At 41.3% G+C, this 18523-nt stretch overlaps 1 protein-coding gene across 5 annotated transcripts in view; it reads right to left on the bottom strand.

Annotated features, from left to right (window-relative positions):
- Positions 1-18523, bottom strand: part of Sik2 (salt inducible kinase 2) — a 96627-nt gene that overhangs the window by 6600 nt on the left and 71504 nt on the right. For 3 of the 5 annotated variants that reach the window (XR_007594319.1, XM_050156429.1, XM_050156430.1), the window contains exons 7-14: positions 18070-18290; positions 16198-16350; positions 11890-12054; positions 3054-3282; positions 1859-2143; positions 1563-1726; positions 792-902; positions 93-184 (exon numbers count right to left, since the gene is read on the bottom strand). Coding sequence is in view for 4 of the 5 variants with exons in the window: in XM_050156429.1 (XP_050012386.1) it covers positions 93-184; positions 792-902; positions 1563-1726; positions 1859-2143; positions 3054-3282; positions 11890-12054; positions 16198-16350; positions 18070-18290 (1420 nt within the window). In the remaining variant the exon portion in view is untranslated. The remainder of the gene's footprint in view (positions 1-92; positions 185-791; positions 903-1562; positions 1727-1858; positions 2144-3053; positions 3283-11889; positions 12055-16197; positions 16351-18069; positions 18291-18523) is intronic. The other 2 variants (XM_050156431.1, XM_050156432.1) reach the window with 1 other exon arrangement.

Here is an 18523-nt window from a genome sequence, read left to right on the forward strand (position 1 = left end):
TCCTAGGAGAAACAACTAGAAGGAAAAGGACAATATACCATTCTCCAGGATGCTATGAAAACAACTGACTTTACTGGCCAAGACTTCCTTACCTATGTTCCTGTAGCTGCTGTTCCAGGCTCCGAGGTGGTTCTTTACAATATATTGGACAAGTATTCTGGGCCTTTGGTAGAAGACTGGGCTTCTGGAAGATCAGAAAAGCAACAAGAGCCTAACCATATGCTGTCAGTTGAATGCAGCTCATGTGTATCCTTTGGATGCCTGTCTGGATGGTAAATCCAGATGTGGCCTCCAGAATCCAGAATGAAGGCACTGCACTGTGCACTAAGACCCTGGAAGAGCACCAGGTCAGCAGACCTTGGCATCTAGTGCTAGCCTAGTTGTTTCCTACTTCTGCAGTTTCTCCAGGACAAGGAAGTTCATGGAGAACAATGAGAAACCTAGTGCCTGCAGAGCGACTCATTCTGAATGGGATCTATGTTGTACCATTTCTTAGGATCTTCATGCACCAATGTAGACAGCCTTGTTAGCATTTTGTATATTAGAGATCCCATCTTATTATTCACAAATACAGAATTAGAAACAAGCCAAGTCTCTCTTTTCTAGCATTCGGTGGTATATCCTTTCCTACTGCCAGCACAGGACATAAAGCTAAGTCTGAACATGTTTCTAGAAACTACTCATGTAGGGTTAAATCTACTTGCCTATAAGGGATAAATCAGTCACCTTAAATAATGCAAACCAGGGTTCTGTGACAAAGTGAGATAAACCTAGAGCATGAAGGAGCCCACCTGGAGTCGATGCTGTAGGTACTGGGTTTCCAAGCTCTGCTGTGGAGATAGTTGAGGATGCATGCTGGCAGAGAGTGTGGAGACACTTTCCTGCTGCTGAGAGACTTCCTCCTAAGGATCAAGGCAGTGGACATTTCAATTTCTATGTGAGGAAGTCTTAGTTTATAGTTTAAGCACCTTTGCAAATGACTACTGGATTCTGGGCTCCACATGACCTAATACCCCAAAGCTTTTACCTAACTAGTAGCTTGAAGGCCACTTTCAGAGAATCTGTACAAAGTTAACAACTATTACCTAGTCAGTATTAGATTAGAACAGAAGCATCTGCCTGGTATCTTAAGAAGGTGCTTATATACATGTGAGCCCAGAAGATGATACTATCACTATCTTTGATGCACTGAATATTGGCTCAAATAATAGCAACATTTGTTGTATTTTTAATGTGACTAATCTTCATATTTAATAGTGATTTCACATCAAAAGTAGTGGCAAGAAGCTTCTCAACTGGCTGATGTTCATCATCATCAGTGTGTGTGTGTGGTGAAGGGAGAATGAACCGTCCATATATAATCTGCCTGCTTTCTGAACCCAAACCACATTGAGTCTATAGGCCTCTGTCTGGTGCTGAGCATCTGGGAGCAGCATGAAAACCTCTGAGACCTTGGGATTCCCCATAAAGCTAGCTTAGTTAGGTCTAGGAGGATACTCTCTAACTGAAAAACCACACATCTGTAGGACAAGTGTGGTGCTCGGAAGAGCCTGGACACTCACCTGAGGACAACTGCTCGAGAGGTCTTGGAGCTGAGGAGCAGCTGATGCTAAGTTAGGGTCTGCCTCTGATCCTATTTGTTCATAGAGCAACTGTACTTTGTTCAACTCCAGAATTCCTTTGGTTCTAGCAAGATTCTGAAGATGTTGTCTAAATGCTACAATTCCTGCAAAATACAAACATCAAACAGTTTACAAAGCAAAATAAGCCTTTTAGTTATACATTCATACCAGCAAGACAACAACCTTCTTCCATATCTCTGGTTCAAGTTTTCAAAGCCAGAAAAGAAAGCACTTACCTTGGGTAAGGGAAGTGTCTGATGCCCTGCGGCCTTCTCGGAAGCTCACGGGGGACCGATTGTGGACCTCACGTTTCTGAGAGCTCAGAGCCTGCATGGCTGGGTTGGTAGGTCTGAGGCTTATGAAAGGAGATGCCATGCGGGGTGAAGACTGGTTAGCTAACATGATGTCCTTCAGGGAAGGGCTGTCTTCCAGAAAGTTCAGGTCTCTCTGGGCAGACCCCATATCGTACTCAGAGTCCACACTGTCAAGGGAGGGGTTGTCACTCATAGAGAAAATTTTCCCTGTAGAAAAAAGTAAAACAGATACTACCTAAACCGATAGAACTTCTTTAAACACACTGACAAATAGCAAGACAAAATGGCAGACTCTAGTCTTGACAGCTGCAATCTTTCAGGATGGGCAAGACGACTGGAGTACTCACAAGTCTAGAAAACAGAAAACTCACCTAAAACAAAAATTCCTGTCAGGGCTGGTGATCCTAAGTGTAACTCAGGGGCAGAAGAGCTGCCTAACATGCTCAAGACCAGTCCAGCACCACAAACCATCCTCCATCTTTCCAGAATGCTTTTACTGGTTAGTTTAACCATCTTCAAATTTGGTGAGAAAAACTCTATAGAAACTATAGTTATAAGATCTTGGCCTTGAAGAGAGCCATAAGTACACTGTCAACTCAGAGACGTTGCCTTTTAATCTCTATCAGCTGCTGAGTAGACCTGATCCACAGTCCATGGCATCTGCTCTGTAAAGGAAGGGACTATGGATGAAATTCAGAACTTGGTGAGCATGACCACTATTTCTTCCTTCCTTCCTTCCTTCCTTCCTTCCTTCCTTCCTTCCTTCCTTCCTTCCTTCCTTCCTTTCCTTCCTTCCTTCCTTCCTTCCTTCCTTCCTTCCTTCCTTCCTTCCTTCCTTCCTTCCTTCCTTCCTTCTTTCTTTCTTTCTTTCTTTCTTTCTTTCTTTCTTTCTTTCTTTCTTTTCCTTTCAAGACAGGGTTTCTCTGTCGCTTTGGAGACTGTCCTGGAACTAGCTCTTGTAGATAAGGCTGGCCTTGAACTCATAGAGATCCCCCTGTTTCTGCCTCCTGAGTGCTGAGATTAAAGGTGTATGCCACCACCATCCGGCTGGCTGCTATTTCTTAATGCATGAAGTATGAAATGATGCTGTAAGGGTTTAACTTGGTGGATACCATACCTGCCCCAGGCATGACAACCAATTGGTTAGTCACTTCTGACAGAGTGTGCCGTCGCTGCCCACTCCGTGTGGCCTGGAAAGCTTCAAAGGCCTGACTGGTGTCTTCCTCAGCCTCTCCTTCTGTCTCCAAGCCTTCATCAATGGAAGTCTCCATCATATTGCTGGGCAGTGACTGGCATCCCTTCCTCACCAGGACAGGGGGCACAGGGTCAAGCAGACAGCCATTCACCTGTCAGTGTGAGAGGAAACTCAGTTGCTGCTCTGCTGAGGAACACCCACAACAGAAAAATAGTCCAAGACTTAATTAAGGCAAACGAGAAATAAAGTAAAATATTAAAGTGTATGCATTTACTTGCAATGGCAGCACAGCCATAAGAAATGAAGGCAAGTCAACTACAATGCGCAGAGACCCAGACTGGCACTGCCACCAGGTTACTCTGAGTCATCACTTTTCCAGTGCCTTACAGATGAATAGAATGTGCTGGCTTAAGGCTTACCAGTTATTATTATTTTTTAAATAAGGAAAACAGAAGAGGAAGATGAGCTTCTTTTCACTTCTAGAGCAATGTCTCATAGCTGAGAGAATAGTCACTGACATTCTAATTCTCAAAACCACAAAACATACTGGTTCTGGGTATACTTTTATGTTCATACCTTAAGTACTGATCTATTTGATATTTTGTTTTTAAATTGATCCAAATGTGCCTAAGGAATGGAAAGTAAGAATTTTTTGTAGCCAGACAGATACCACAAAAAAGACTGAAAAAATTCAAATGGCAAACAGCCAAGACCTTCCATTATAGAATAACAAATGACTCACGGCTCCTAATTCCAGCAGAGATTAATAAGCCCCAGCGCACGGAATCCTCACCCACTAGCAGTTCACACACCATCTACGAGCCTATCCCATAGGGAGAGCTCGGCACAGATCCTGAATGAGCACACTGCCTTCCCACAGTTGCCAAGCAAACCACCTAATGGCCAGCAAAACAGCAGACAAAGGGGAGTTGTGGTTTCAAGTTCTGGCTGGTAAAAGCCCCAAAGAGCAGGCAATTATTTACCTCATTACTTTAACTATTCCCCTGTGGAAATCAATCCGCTTTCTCCTATGAATAGCTGCTCAGGAGCAGCCCGCAAAGGAGTCAGTTCTCTGTGGTACTTTCAATTGGAACCCACTGGGTAGAGCTATTGTTTCCACTGAGGCAGAGGCAGCTCATATATGTGAGAAGTGACATGGAACTGCCCTATGCCAGGCACAGGAGGCTTTCCTCTTACGGCAGCTGCAGAAGGCATTGCAAGGTCCTTTTTATGGAGAGGGAGTAGGGTGACTCAGAGCTTTGTTTGCTTGGAGGAGCTGATTCCACAAGCATCTGAGGCGAGAGCTTTCATGCTGGTAAGGTGGCTGATGCTTTCTCCCCAGATCACACCAATCTTCTCATGGTATAGAAAGCAGGAATTCTGAAATCTGGCTAGCAGCTGTCATTCTCTTCTTGGCCCAGGCCAGATACGTGTATCTTTTATATTTAATAGTTTTCTTACAGGAAAGAATGACCAACAACTCTTGCTCTAGACTCCTTAGCAGTCCACTGTCAGCTTGCTAAGGCTCTCAAGACCTTTTAAAGCAATTATCTACTCAGCACCCTTACATGTGCAGCCTTTGTCAAATGCACTTCTCACCTCCCGTGGTGTAAGCAAGCTCTTTCTTTCCCTCAGCATAGATGTTACCTTTTCCTGACTTAGTCAAACAAGCCAGCTTCCTATGAATTTGTAAACTGTCACAATATAACCTTATTATCTCATCTAAACCAGAAGAGGAAATATGTCTGAATAAAGTCTCTTCCAGATATAAAACAATGGCTGGGTTTTTCACTGAAGACTTTTCATTTGGGGACAGTTATGGGTAAGCATCTCTGGCCATGAGTAGGTTTCCTGAAGCAGCTGACCATCATACTTAGCTAGAATTTTTATTACTGTGATAAAACATGTCCAAAAATATCTTGGGAGGAAAGGATTTATTTGGCTTATATATCCCAGGGCATGGTCCACTGAGGGAAGCCAGAGCAGGAACCTGAAGGCAGGAACTCAAACAGAAGCCACAGTGGAATGTTGCTTGCTGGTTTGCTCCCATGGCGTGCTCAGCCTACTTTCTTATAACATCCAAGATCACCAACCCAGGGGTGGGACTGCCTCCAGTGAGCTGGGCTCTCCTCCATCAATCATTAATAAGAAAATGTTCCAAAGGTCAATCTGGTGTGGGCATTTCTCAACTGAGGTTCCCTCTTACCAAATGACTTGACCTTGTGTCATGTTGACAAAAAACTAACCAGGACAGCAACCACGCTAATTTACCCACGGACTTGACTGTAAAATAACCCAGATAAGTTTTCCTCTTTAGTGTATTTCATCATCTTCCTGAGAGCAAGAATGGTGCAGAACTCAAACTTCAAAGCCCCTCACCCATATACTAAGACAGTCTACAAGGATGTATGACTAAAATGCTGGGCTAATCTACATAAATGACATAGCTGCTACAAATAAGAATTTATGCTCTAGAAATACTCTAGACAGATTAAATGAGAGGATTTCAAAATGTGGGCAAAATGTATAGTTTCTAACCCTTTCTTTTCCAGAGACTTCATTTGCAATAGATGATATACATACAGCAGTCAAAGCTCTCAGAGGCCCCAGCACTGACTCAGAAAGCCTTCGAACCTGCCTTTCTAAATTGGTATGTTGACCTTAATTCCCAAGGTGACTATATTTGGAGATGGGGCCTGTAAGTGAGCAAAGCCCCGGCCCAATAGGATTAGCATCTCTATAAGAAAAGGCACATTGAGGGCCAGAGAGAAAGATCAGCAGCTAAGATGCATACTGTGACGATCCAAGTTTGCTTCCCGGCACTCAAGATGCTCACAACCACCTGTAACTCCAGCGCTAGGGAATTTGATACCTCTCGCCTCTGTGGGCACCAACACTCACATATACATACCCACAGACACATACCCACAATTCAAAATAGAACACATTTAAAAAAATAAAATAAGAAAGGGTACAAACAAACAAAGCCAGGTATGGTGGTACATACCTATAATCCCAGCACTCAGGAGGCTAAGGCAAGAGGGTTAAGTGTCTGAGGCCAGCCTTGGCTTCACAGTGAGATCCTGTCTCCCAAAAAAAAAAAAAAAAAAAGAAAAAACATCAGAGAGTTTGTTCTCAGTTACCCCTTGACACACAGGAAAGACTGTGTGATGTCTCAAGACAGAGTGAAAAGGTGACTATCTAAAAACAGGAGGGAGACTTCTTTAGAAACAGAAACAGCTGGAACTAACTCTATCTTGCCCTCTGGCATCCAGAACTATGAGAAACAAAATTTCTGTTGTTTAAGCTATGCAGCTTATGGTATTTCATGGGCAGGTGAGCAGGTCCATACAGTACACCAAGCATAATATAAGCCAGTGAGTTGGAAGAGAGAAACGGACCTTATTCCATTGCATTCCATGTGCCTGGCAAATGGGGCACATGCTGAGCAGGTGCTAAGCTTCGTCACTTGCAAGTCAGTTGCTTAGGCTCCAATTAAGCTCTTTTTTTTTTTTTCATTTGTAAAATAGTTGTAAAGTTGTTGGGAGAATCAGCTAATGTAATTCAGAAAAAAAATAATAGTTCCTTTACAGCTCAATACACCTTGTTGATTTTTTTAAACAAAGGGGAGTGCTTTTCAATAACAAAGCATAAGAATAACGTTACAACACTTTCTCCCCCCCTCCACTTGAGTCAAATTAAACAGGTGAAGAAGTAAAGAAAGGAATTACAATGCTAGAAAAATTCTTTTTAAAGCCGGTGCTTTGCTATAGAGCCCCAAGTGCCTCTGTACTTCTGTTCTCTTGCCCCATTCTACTAAGTCCTGGCTATATGTGCACTAACACTTGGCTTAGAAATGTGTACTTAAGTAACAGGGCACAGTAGTTACAGATTTGGACCTAAAATTAACTACCATCAATCTATTTAAGGCTGCAAGGTAAAGGAAATAACTGTGTTCAACAAGAGGTGTTTTGTTGTAGAATATTAGGTTAACCAAGCAAAGATGTGTTATGTAGTGATGGGGGGGGGGGCGGCTGTGTTCTGCCACCTGGCTAGCTTTACCCAAAATAATTACACGGAAACTGTATTTTTTTAAACACTGCTTGGCCCATCAGCTCTAGCCTCTTACTGGCTAATTCTCACATCTTGATTAACCAGTTTCTAATAATCTGTGTAGCACCATGAGGTGATGGCTTACCGGGAAGGATCTTAACCTGCGTCCATCTTGGAGAGGAGAGCTATAGCATCTGCCTCATTGCCTTCTTCCCAGCACTCTGTTCTGTTTACTCCACCCACCTATGTTCTAACCTATCAGACCAAGCAGTTTTCTTTATATTAATTAACCAATGAAACAACAGATAGATAGAAGACCCTCCTACATCAGTGTTACATTTGTTTTTACTGTGGTTAATGAATTTATTCAATTTATGAATTTATTGGTTAATGAATAAAGAAGCTACTTGGGGCCTACAGCAGGGCAGAACAGAGCTAGGTTTAAAACTAAACTAAATGCTGGAGAAAGTAGGTGGAGTCAGAGAGATGCCATGTAGCCGTCATAGGAGAACAATGCCCATGGGAACTTGATGGAACCTTGCCGGTAGACCACAACCTCATGGTGATGCACAGATTAATAGAAATGGGTTAATTTAAGATATGAGAGCTAGCTAACAATATGCCTAAGTGATGATTGGCCAAGCAGTGTTTTAATTAATACAGTTTCTGTGTGATTATTTTGGGTCTGGGTGGCAGGGAACAAACGAGCAGCCTCCAACCACAGAATATTACTTTGACTATGTGAAAGTGTGTTACATTTGTTTATGCTGCATTTGTTTAATTATGTAAATATGTGTTACATTTGTTTCACCTTGCCTGCCAAAGGCATCTGATTGGCCTAATAAAAAGCTGATTGGCTAATAGCTAGGCAGAAAAGGGATAGGTGGGGCTGGTGGGCAGGAAGAATAAATAAGAGGAGATCTCCAGCCTTAAGTAGAAAAAGAGGGAAGAGAAGAGAATGCGGGAGAAAGAGAGGAACACGCACAGGGTCAGAAGCTAGGCAGCTGCCAGTCAGACTTGAGAAGCAGGAAAATAAGCCATATAGAAAGAAAGAAAAAGATAAAAAGCCCCGAGACAAAATGTTGGTGAAGAGAAATAGGGTAAGTTAAAAAACCAGCAAGAAATGAGCCTAAGCTAATGCCGAGCATTCATAACTAATAATAAGTTTCCATGTCATGATTTGGGAGTTGGTTGGTGGCACAAAAGAAAAAGCCCGCTAAAGCATTCAGTTAAAGAGATGTATAAAGCAACAGATTACATAATTGTTAAAGCTTATGCCTACAAATACTGCTTCATGACATGGAAAAATTCTCATAAGATACAGAAGATATAGAATTACACAGAATAGAGAATAATTTTAAGACTCTTCCCTTCTACTGAGTCCTACATCTTACCCACCAATTTATAGTATGACATCAAATGGGTTATCTTTGAATAGTGAGATTATAGCTAAATTAATTTTATCTTTATTCTCTTCTTATTATCATGCATGATTATGACTAGTTTTATTTATTTTTATTTCAGATTGTAATTTGAAATTTTAAATTCAGAAGTGAAAGTGAAATTTCTCCCCTAAAGCCTCTAGAGGTTAACACTACTAAGATTCTGGAGTGTTTACTTTTCCAGTCTTCTCTCGTATGTACCACTTTCATGGTGTAGGTATTAAGGTGCAATTAGACACAGGATGTCTCCACCACACTTGCATTTGCAAGGTTTATCTCATGGGTTCCTCGCCAACCAGCTACTGAAGGTGTGAACTTGGAAATCTTTTTATTCCAGTCTCTTAATAGTGTTCCACATGGACTGAAATGTGTGTACACAGGAGATTTATTCTACAGTTTGTGCAACTGCCTTTCCTCTATGGGCCCTATGTCCTTAGGGTTTCAGTTACTTCTCAGAAAGATGCCTTCCCCTCCTGCCCCAGAAATCCCAAGTCAAAGTTTCAAGACAGACTCCTTAAGAGATTTTCCTAACAATTAAGGGAAGGAGAGGTGATGTTTAAAAAAATGTACAGTACTAGTCCTTGACTGCAAGCAGAAATGGAATTATCAATATATACAGCTATGATATTTCTTTCAGAAAACAGCTGGGTTATAGTGAATGTATATGAAGCAATATAAACAAAAGAAGTAAAAGGTTCTTTTGTGTGTGCATTTGATTATGGGCCTCAAAGAAAGAGGCAGCCAGAAGGACATAATAAACTATCCACAGTAAGTCCTGTGGATGTTTATGGCTTGTATGAATTCATGGTGGCATTGCCAGAGTGGGAGCCAGTTTCAGATTGACACTCTTATTCTTACAAATGAGAATATACCATCTAGCAACTGTCTATATCTTTTGCAAAACCATTCATTTCCTGTCTGTTTCCTAGTAACTGTAACAATCACAAGCTTTAAAAATAGCTTGCCCTATATATTATAGCAGACAGTGCCCAATCTGTGTTTTGGGCCTGGTGCCCTTACAGACAAGACTTCAACACACTGCATTTTAATTTCTTCAAGAGAATTAGATCTTAAAAACGAATTATGCTGCCCTAATTTATGTCTAAATGCTGAGCATGGATATAGCACTAATGTGTAATGCTAGGCAAACACAGGGCATAGAAAACAGACTGTCCACAGGAAGCAGACTCATCTTTAGAGCTGGACAGTAACTATTCCTGTTCAGCAACTTGGCTTAACACCTGCTCTGACAGTCTGGCATGGAGCTGCCACTGCCACTGTGCTCCAGCTAGGCTTGTGTAACTTAGGAGTCTGCCTGACATCCAGAGGTCTCAACTGAATGGCATTTCCCATTTGTCTAGGCTCAAAATATTGCTGGAGGTTTGGAATTCTATCCTTTCAACCCCACTGCTACCATCCCCTCTTCTCGCATTTCAATGGTCATTTCCATATTTCAGGCCCTGCTGAACCATGCTTACCTCCCCCCCTTTTTTTGTCCCCTAGCCTGTGCTTGCTAGAGAACCATTCAGGCAGAATTTCCAAGAACAGGATCCATGTAGTGTTTCCTTGCTCAGAAATCTTCAGTTGTGCTGACTATCCTATCAGCTGACTCACCTATACTTTACCACATTCCACACCTAGAACACTGCCCAGAGACCTAAACTGCTTGCTTGCCATTCAAAACTAACACATACATCTTTACTTCTACAGGTTTTCTTTTACATGCCCTTTCCTTCAGACTGAAAAACTACTCGAGTTGGTTGAACCTGATTACCTATAACTTGCTTCTGAACAGCTCTTCCCTTCACTGAAGATGTCCCACTCTCGTTTCCAGACCTGAGGATTCTCTCGACTCTGCAGCTCCAGCTCTGAGAGTTACCCCCAAATTTTCCTGATCAAGTACAAAGTTAAATCCTCTGCCTCTTCCGAGGTTCACTCTGACTTATGTGACAATGTTATCAATTTATTAAGCAGCTGGCATGCTGTTTCAGTTCCATCTAATATCCTATTTGTTAGACCACAGTCTAGCAGGCAAGTTCATGACCGATTCATGTTTTTATTATCTAAAGAGGCCAAAACATGGTAAAACTAGTTGTTGACTATTTAAAATCTACCCTAAACTACACAGATTATCTTACTTAATTCTCTTAACAGTCTCCTAAAATGGGTATCCTAGTTTATACAGAGGAAAGAGAGTAACCTTGTCCAAATTCACACAGCTTAGTAAAGAGCAGTTTAGCACACTCCAAGGCCTCTATTTTATGACAGTTTTCTATTAATATGATCATATGTACTGCACTTGGTACTGAGTATATACCACTTATATTAGAAGTCAGAAAAAAGCCACTGTATGAAAGCAGTTATCTTCCATTTCCTAACAGTCAACTTTATACAATGCACCAAATACAAACTAAACCCTTAAAGCATGCCCAAGCTGAACCGAAAAGGATGTCTGCTCAGTCAAAAAGAGATCCTATTGATGGAGGAAGGTAATTGGTTAATTATAATAAACCAACTGCTTGGCCTCATAGCTTAGAACATAGGTGGGTGGAAGAAACAGAATAGGATGCTGGGTGGAAGAGGAAGTGAGGTCAGACTCTGCTCTGTTCCCGGAGAGACTCGACAGCTCTGCTCTCTCCATAGCTCTCTGAGGCACTCGCGATGAAGCTCCGACCCAACATGGACATAGGTTAGAATCTTCCCGGTAAGCGCACCTTGGGGTGCTTACACACATTACTAGAAATGGGTTAGAACAATATGTAAGAGCTAGCCAATAAGAAGCTAGAGTTCATGGGCCAAGCAGCTCTTAAATGAATACAGTTTGTGTGTTGTTATTTCGGGCATAAGCTAGCCAAGCGGCCGGGGTGTTGGGGACGCAGCCCTGCCCCTTCCTATTTCAACATCCTATCACTTTGTATTTACAGTTTGCTGCGCTGAAGAGAGGCAACAATAACAAAGTGTAACCAGTAGAAAAGGTGATCTTTTGTTTTTAAATCAACCAACATACCCTACCCATCCACTCATGCACCCAAAACACTTACGAGAGATCTTAGGACCTGGGAGAGAAGAGGAACTGGTCAGGGAAGGAAAAGTAGAGGGCTTATGTGGCCTGAGAGTTGTTATTGAATTGATGAGAGCTGATCTTTAGACATTTTAATAGAGTTCTTCACCAAAGCACACCCAGCAGAACCACACTACAACACTATACTCCAAACTCAAGTCTCCAGCCACTCTGCACTGCATCTCAAGCACACTAGCTGTACCTTAGGAGTGTCGACACACTCTTCCTCCATAAAGGCAGCTTCTGCTTGACAGCTGGATGTTGGGAATGAAAAGGCCTCCACATTGGATGCCTGTGGGAGGAGGGTAGATCGCATCAGTCTCACGTTCGGTGAATGCAAGGTCACTGGGAGTCCCACAGTTTGTGCCTGAAAATATGGCAAGAACAGACAGTGTGGAAACATTGTTACTTCTTGTTCTATACACATGCACACTTCTCTTACAACTAGTAAGTCTTCTTAAGGTGACTAAAAGATAAAGTGTTATCCACTGGAACTCCAGAAGACTCAGTTGTGAGTGTGTATGTATGTGTGCATGCACATGCACGGTGAGCACTAATTTAAGTCTCAATAATCAGACATTCTGAAATAAACTGTACAGAATTTTGTTCCTATCTCATAATGAGAGATATACCTTTCACACAGGCAACAATCTAGATAGCCTTTGTAAGGAATCAAAGAATTATCTTTGTCTCAATTCAACAAAGTTCTATTTTTTTTCTTTCTTTAAATATACTAACTGAAAGATTTAAAAGAAAGAAAGAAAGAAAGAAAGAAAGAAAGAAAGAAAGAAAGAAAGATAAATTGCCCAGAGTATAGGAACTCAACAATGAGCCAGGGCCAGATACAGCTAGCTATAAAGAAGGTACATGAAGTAACTGGTTTTTTTTTTTTTTTTCTCCTATTTCTTTTCCTCATGAAAAGAAGGGGAGAGAAGCAGTTACTCAGGTGACAGGAAGATCCCCTTCCTTTGAAAAGACGCAGTCTGAAGAAACACTTATTGCTACAGAATCCTGTTCCTGAAACCAGCCTTCTAAACAGAGCTCTGGGTCTAGTCTGTCTTTTCTCTCTTATCAACTTGGGGCTACTGCTTCTACCTCTTAAGTTCTGGGGTATAGGGTGCCACCACCACCCTTGGCTTCCTGTGGGTAGTTCAACCATTCTTCTGTCTCCTTTGTTAAGTGCTTTAAATAAACAAGGATCATACTCTTCTTTAAAAAATCATTTAAAAGAGCCTTTCCTTTTCACAATTGGCCATGATGGATTTTACTGCTGAAGCTCCTGGATGGTCCTTAAGAACTGGCAGAATCATTTCTTAGATCTATCTTGAACATAACAGACACTGAAGCATCCAAGGGGTCAACTGTCACTGCAGACGATATCAGGAATAGGAACAGCCTCTGTTTGCCCTGCTACAGTTACAAGGATATAAAGGATGGTGACTTTAAAATCAGACAAATAAAAGGGACAAAACTATGAAATTCTATTTCTTTTTCAAGGTGTGGGCTTGATTGTTAGTTCTGTCACTTATTAATTGTACGATGACTTTAATCAGGCAATCTTTCTCTGAACCTTTTCTATATTTGTAAAAATAAGTGTAATATCTACTTCATAGTGAAGTTAAGACCAAAAGGTAACATGTGAAGCCCTCAGCTTAGCAATGTTAATTCTCTCTTTCCCTTCCCGTCTTAAAATGACTCCAAGGACAAAACAACTGGACAGGAAGATGGATGCACTTTTGGTGTTTCATTGCTTCCAGTTGGAATTTTAAGCTGATTTTTGTTGTTGTTGGGTTTTTTTTTTTTTTTTTTTTTGCATGTTTCTGAGACAGGGTCTATCCATGTAGCCCTGGAACTTGCTATGGAGACCAGGCCAGCCTGGAACTCATAGAGATCCAGTAGCTTTTGTCTCCAAATGCTGGGATTAAATATGTACACCATGTTCAGCTAAATTGGTAATTTTTAAGTAGGAGGGAGTATGTATGGTCTTACTGTACATTTCAAACATTTGAATATTTAAGTATTTAATTGAATTTTTAAGTATTAAAGTATATACTTAATCTGATACTAATATCATCATATATAGTGCATGAAAAAAGAACTAAACAACAGTATATGGGAAACACCACAAATAATGCTACAGACCATCTGAGCACGATAATGGAGCAGCTTTTCTTCCATCCTTCTTTGGGCTTATGTCTTGGGTACTTTTTTCTCTTTCAAGAATTAGTCAATTGAATCTCTTGGCTACCATGCAATACTTTCATTTCCTACTAAAGTACATTTAGTACATTCTTACCTCATCAGCAGTTTTTCAATCAAAGGGTGAACTGAAAGGTATGATTTCTAGTTTTCCAGTTTCTTACCTGTTCCTTCCACCTAAGAGTGGGGAAAGCCTTACCTGAAAATACTGCACTGGAAATGAAATGCCCACATCTGATCACAAGGTCCTGTCTCCTTAGAATTCTGACTCTCTATGGTGGACTGAGTTGTATCAGATTAAGCACACCACATTTTCCTTGACAATTTTTTCTTTTATTGGAGTCAAAGTCTTATTCTGGAGTTCTAGCTGGCATTGGCCCTTGAATCCTCTCGTCTCAGGCTTCACTGGGCTAGGATTACAGGTACCCACAATCACAGAGTCTCCTCTCCATAGTGCAGGATTACAAGCACACACCATCACAGTCTCCTCTCCATAGTGCAGGATTATAGGCACATACCACTTGTGGACTATTTAAGAAGAATAAAGAAACTTAGCTGAGAAAGTATGTTACTGCACTAGGGGCATCCTGCTTCCTATCTTTTTGTCCGGCCACACTTGTATGTAGGAAGGGCTTCACCATAGCTCACTATCATCAACACAGCTTAGGAGTTCTTTTTCCTTTCCCAACCTATTTAAAAGCAGTGTTATCAATTCTAAAAGTTCTCAAGTGCTCAGAAATACTCTGATCCAAATATCTGGAGCTATACTGGTATACTATTCCCTCACATTTCTATTGATACATTATTTTATTTAGAAGATATAATATGTTAGATAATCAAGAATTTTTATTCCCTTATTTTTCATCTTCTGTAGAATCAATGTAAAATTTTATATTCCTATACATTTATGATTCTGTTGAACAGGGAGTGCTACTTACAGATGCTGGCCGGCATCTTAATGGGAAGACAGCCCTCCATTCCCAGCCTCTACACATGAGTCCTAGATCTCTCAGACCACATTGCTTTCCTAGCACTGAGCCATGTCCTCACTGTGGCCTCAGGCCTTCAAGGACAATGTCACTCTAACTCTGCTGTGGAACAGACACTCGGCATTTGCTTCACATTTGCTCATCTCGTTACAGCATTCAGTGTCATTGCCGTTTTAGAACAGGTAAAGTGAGGCACAGAATCTGGGACTCACTTTCACCACTAAGGGGAGCTTTCTAGTCAGTGCCGAGCTCACTCAGGTCCACCTTTCATAGCCCTCCCTCACTTTCTACTAGGACCACATTAAGTCTTCAGCATCCTGCATCTCATTAGCATAAGAATCTCAGAAGTATTCTTCAGAAGTTCCTGCTCTTCCCAGACTGAGCATGGTAGCACATGTCTTTAATCCTAGTACTTGGGAAGCACAGGCAAGTGGATGTCTCTAAGTTCGAGACCAGCCTGGTCTATGTAACAAATTCCAGGCCAGCCAGTGAGATCCTGTCTCAAAACAAGCAACTATCTCCTGCAGCGCTTCCCTAAGAAGCCATCCTTTCCAATGCTCCCATACTAACTGGCTTATGGCCTTCATAAGATTGTTATTGCTTCCTCATTTATAAGTCATCCTTGGCATTTAGAGCTCTTCACAGTATGGTTTCCACTTACCACTTCAAATTTTTATTTTCTTAGCCTTCAGTTCAAATGGACTAAATTCACAGGAACAATGCCTACTGTAGGCCATGTGAGCACTTCTGTTCACCTTGTGTGTATCTCCTTCTAGTCAGAATGATGTCTTTATCAGTCTCACACCTCCGTGAAGATCTGTTTTAAATGTCATCTCTTCCAGGAAGCTCTCCCTATTCAGATGAGCCTCTCGCCCTTGCCCAAGACCTCAGGTGATTCTGGCCTTATTTTGCTCCCACCGAACAACTCTGAGAAACATGATGGCATTCCATACATTCAAACTCCCAGAGCACCTAGTAACAGCAGCTTGCACGTGGTCAATCTGCAATAAAATTCTGTTAAATGAACTGAAAGTACAGGCTAGTTACATTATTTCTCAAGATTAGCAAATGATTAAATGATAACACATCTCTTAAAGAAAAGGAATGAAAATAAAGTTAATCCTTAGAAGCAGGAAGGTGCTTAAAGTTTTGAGAACCTAGTGAATGACAGTGGTTGAAACTTTCTAGAAAAATACTTCAGAAGATGAGATCAAAGAAAAAAAAAGATGAGATTTGGTACCTTTTGTACCAAATGATGGAAAATGTGTCCAACATAAAAAGCCTCATGCACAGCTGAGACTAATGACTCCATGGGTCGTTACCTTGGCAACTGTTTGTTCCGCAATGGTGCTAGGCCGGCGCTGGCGGCCATCAAGTCTCTGTTCCACGGGAAAACTGCTCCTATGTGATTTCAGACGTTCCACCAACAAGAAATAAATGGCAGCAAAGTGATTATAGCTCTTGTTTTGCAAAGACTGAAAGAGAAAACAGGTGCTGAAAGCATAGAACTATAAAAACCAACCAGGGGGTCGTTACCTTCTTAAAAAGGAGGGTAAGCTATGTGTCCTGAAAATAAAATCACTAAGCCTCCCCTTGCTCTCATTTTCTAAGAAGTGAGGAACAGCCCTAGACATGTGCTCCTGCTGCCATGACATTTAGCTTAAGGGTACACGTGAGCCCTCTCAGATTTACTCACATGAATTTCCACAATAATTTTGGCTTGAGATTTTAGATCTGTATTTTCATTCACTTAATTTTGGATACTAAGGTACTTAAAAAAAATCCAGTGACAAAGTATACCTCACAACAAACCCCTTTCTAGACTTTAGACAGGAAGGCGTACATTCAGGTCTCTAGTATTGCTCAATCAACGGTGACATCTTTAAGCAACTATCTGGGTCCTATTTGTTTTGGGATCCATTCATGGTCCTGCATTAGGAGAAAATGCCATCAATGCCCCATTAGACATCCATCTCCCAGCACTAGGTTTAAGACTCCCCAAAGTCCTAACTCTGTAACTTCAGGCAAAGATCCAATCACTGAAAATTCTGAAGTGAATGAACCAAGTTTTTTCTGAGCTTCTGGTGATTATTCTGGGCTGGAGAATGACATCTGGATGCTAGATGGAGAGACACTGTGTCTACGTACTTAGGTAATATTTTCCTTGTTTTTGCAGTCCCGCCCTTTGGAAACCTTGAAAATAAACTTGCTTCCCAAATTTTTCACATCTCTGGCTTGCCAGCTTTTCTGGGATGCCAATCCAACAGAGAAACTTCTCTTGGCTTCTAATCCCACATGACAATCCATGTGGGTGCTGTTTGGGGGTAACAGATCCAGGAAACCCTCAGGGAAACACCCTGCAGAAGCTACTATCCAGGATCTACTCCATGGATAAGCATGGGAAAACATCACTGAGTGCACAACGCACAAAGTGAGACAAGAAACAGTCTCCATAAAGCACTGTTCTGCTTTGGGGGAGGGGGCTGTTGTGCAGGTCCTGTGTATGCTGTGTATGTTCTACAAGCATGCTAACTATTAGATAGGAAAGAAAAGCCAAAAGGAAATTTCCAGGTTCAAAGCTTTCTTCGTTCTATAACCATTAATGTTTCTAAATCATAACTTCACTTGCTTCTGCCTGTTTAGTTTCTCTGGTTTTCCTAAACCCCACTGGCTTCCTTTAATCTAATGTTTTCCTTTTGGTTCTTGGTTCAACTCAGTCTTGTTCCATATATATACATTTGTACTCCATATTAACTAGTTTAATACCAATATGGAACTTCATGTTTCACTTTAGAAAAACCTTGTATTCTTTGGAGATAGGGTCTCACTATGTACCTCTGACTGTCCTTGAACTCACAGAGATCTGCCTGCCTCAGAGTGCTGGGATTAAAGGTATACAACATCATGCCCAGCTTACATTCTATTTTTAAGTTTCAGACTTGGCCTTTTCCAAATCCTCTAAAAATTCTTTTCTTAGACTTTTTGGCAGAGAGGGTGAAGGAAGGGTTTAGAGATTCAATAACAGCAATTATAAACAGACTCTATGTAATCATCTGGGTACCCTGAGCAGTACATTCAGGCATTGGGGATGGATGTGCTAAGTAAGACTCGGAAGACAGGTATGAGCATAAAGCTTCAGGAGGCAAATGGCGATCAACCTTCAAACATCTCTAGACATATCTCCATCACTTTACCTCAATAGTCTTCTGCTGATCAATTCCAAGGCTGTGCATCAATCGAAGAACCTGTTCATTAAATTCTCCAATGGATGGCTCATTTTCTTGTTCTTGTGGATAGAGAATAGGTCTCTGTACAGGAACTTCTATGAGCATCCACTTGTGCTCCTTGATTTGAGCTATGCTTAGCCGTTTGGAAGGATCTAGGACCAACATCCTTCTAATAAGGTGTTCACAATCTGTGGAAAACACAATGTTAAAAAGGTGCATAGATCACCTCCAGGCATACTAGCATGGCCCATGTGATTTTGCACAACAATGCTAATTTTTGAATCCTTTACTGGAAAGCAAGACAAATGAGCAAATGAATGCATGTGGGGTAGACTGGTCAAGTTCAGATGCTAAACAATTACTTTAACACATGTGAGTATAAGTCTTTATGTACTACAAGAGCCTTCCGAGCGCATTTTAT

This window comes from Alexandromys fortis, unplaced genomic scaffold (genome assembly GCF_014885135.2).
Source record: "Alexandromys fortis isolate MF-2015 unplaced genomic scaffold, M_Fortis_MF-2015_v1.1 scaffold_89, whole genome shotgun sequence".
Classification (NCBI taxonomy): Eukaryota; Metazoa; Chordata; class Mammalia; order Rodentia; family Cricetidae; genus Alexandromys; species Alexandromys fortis.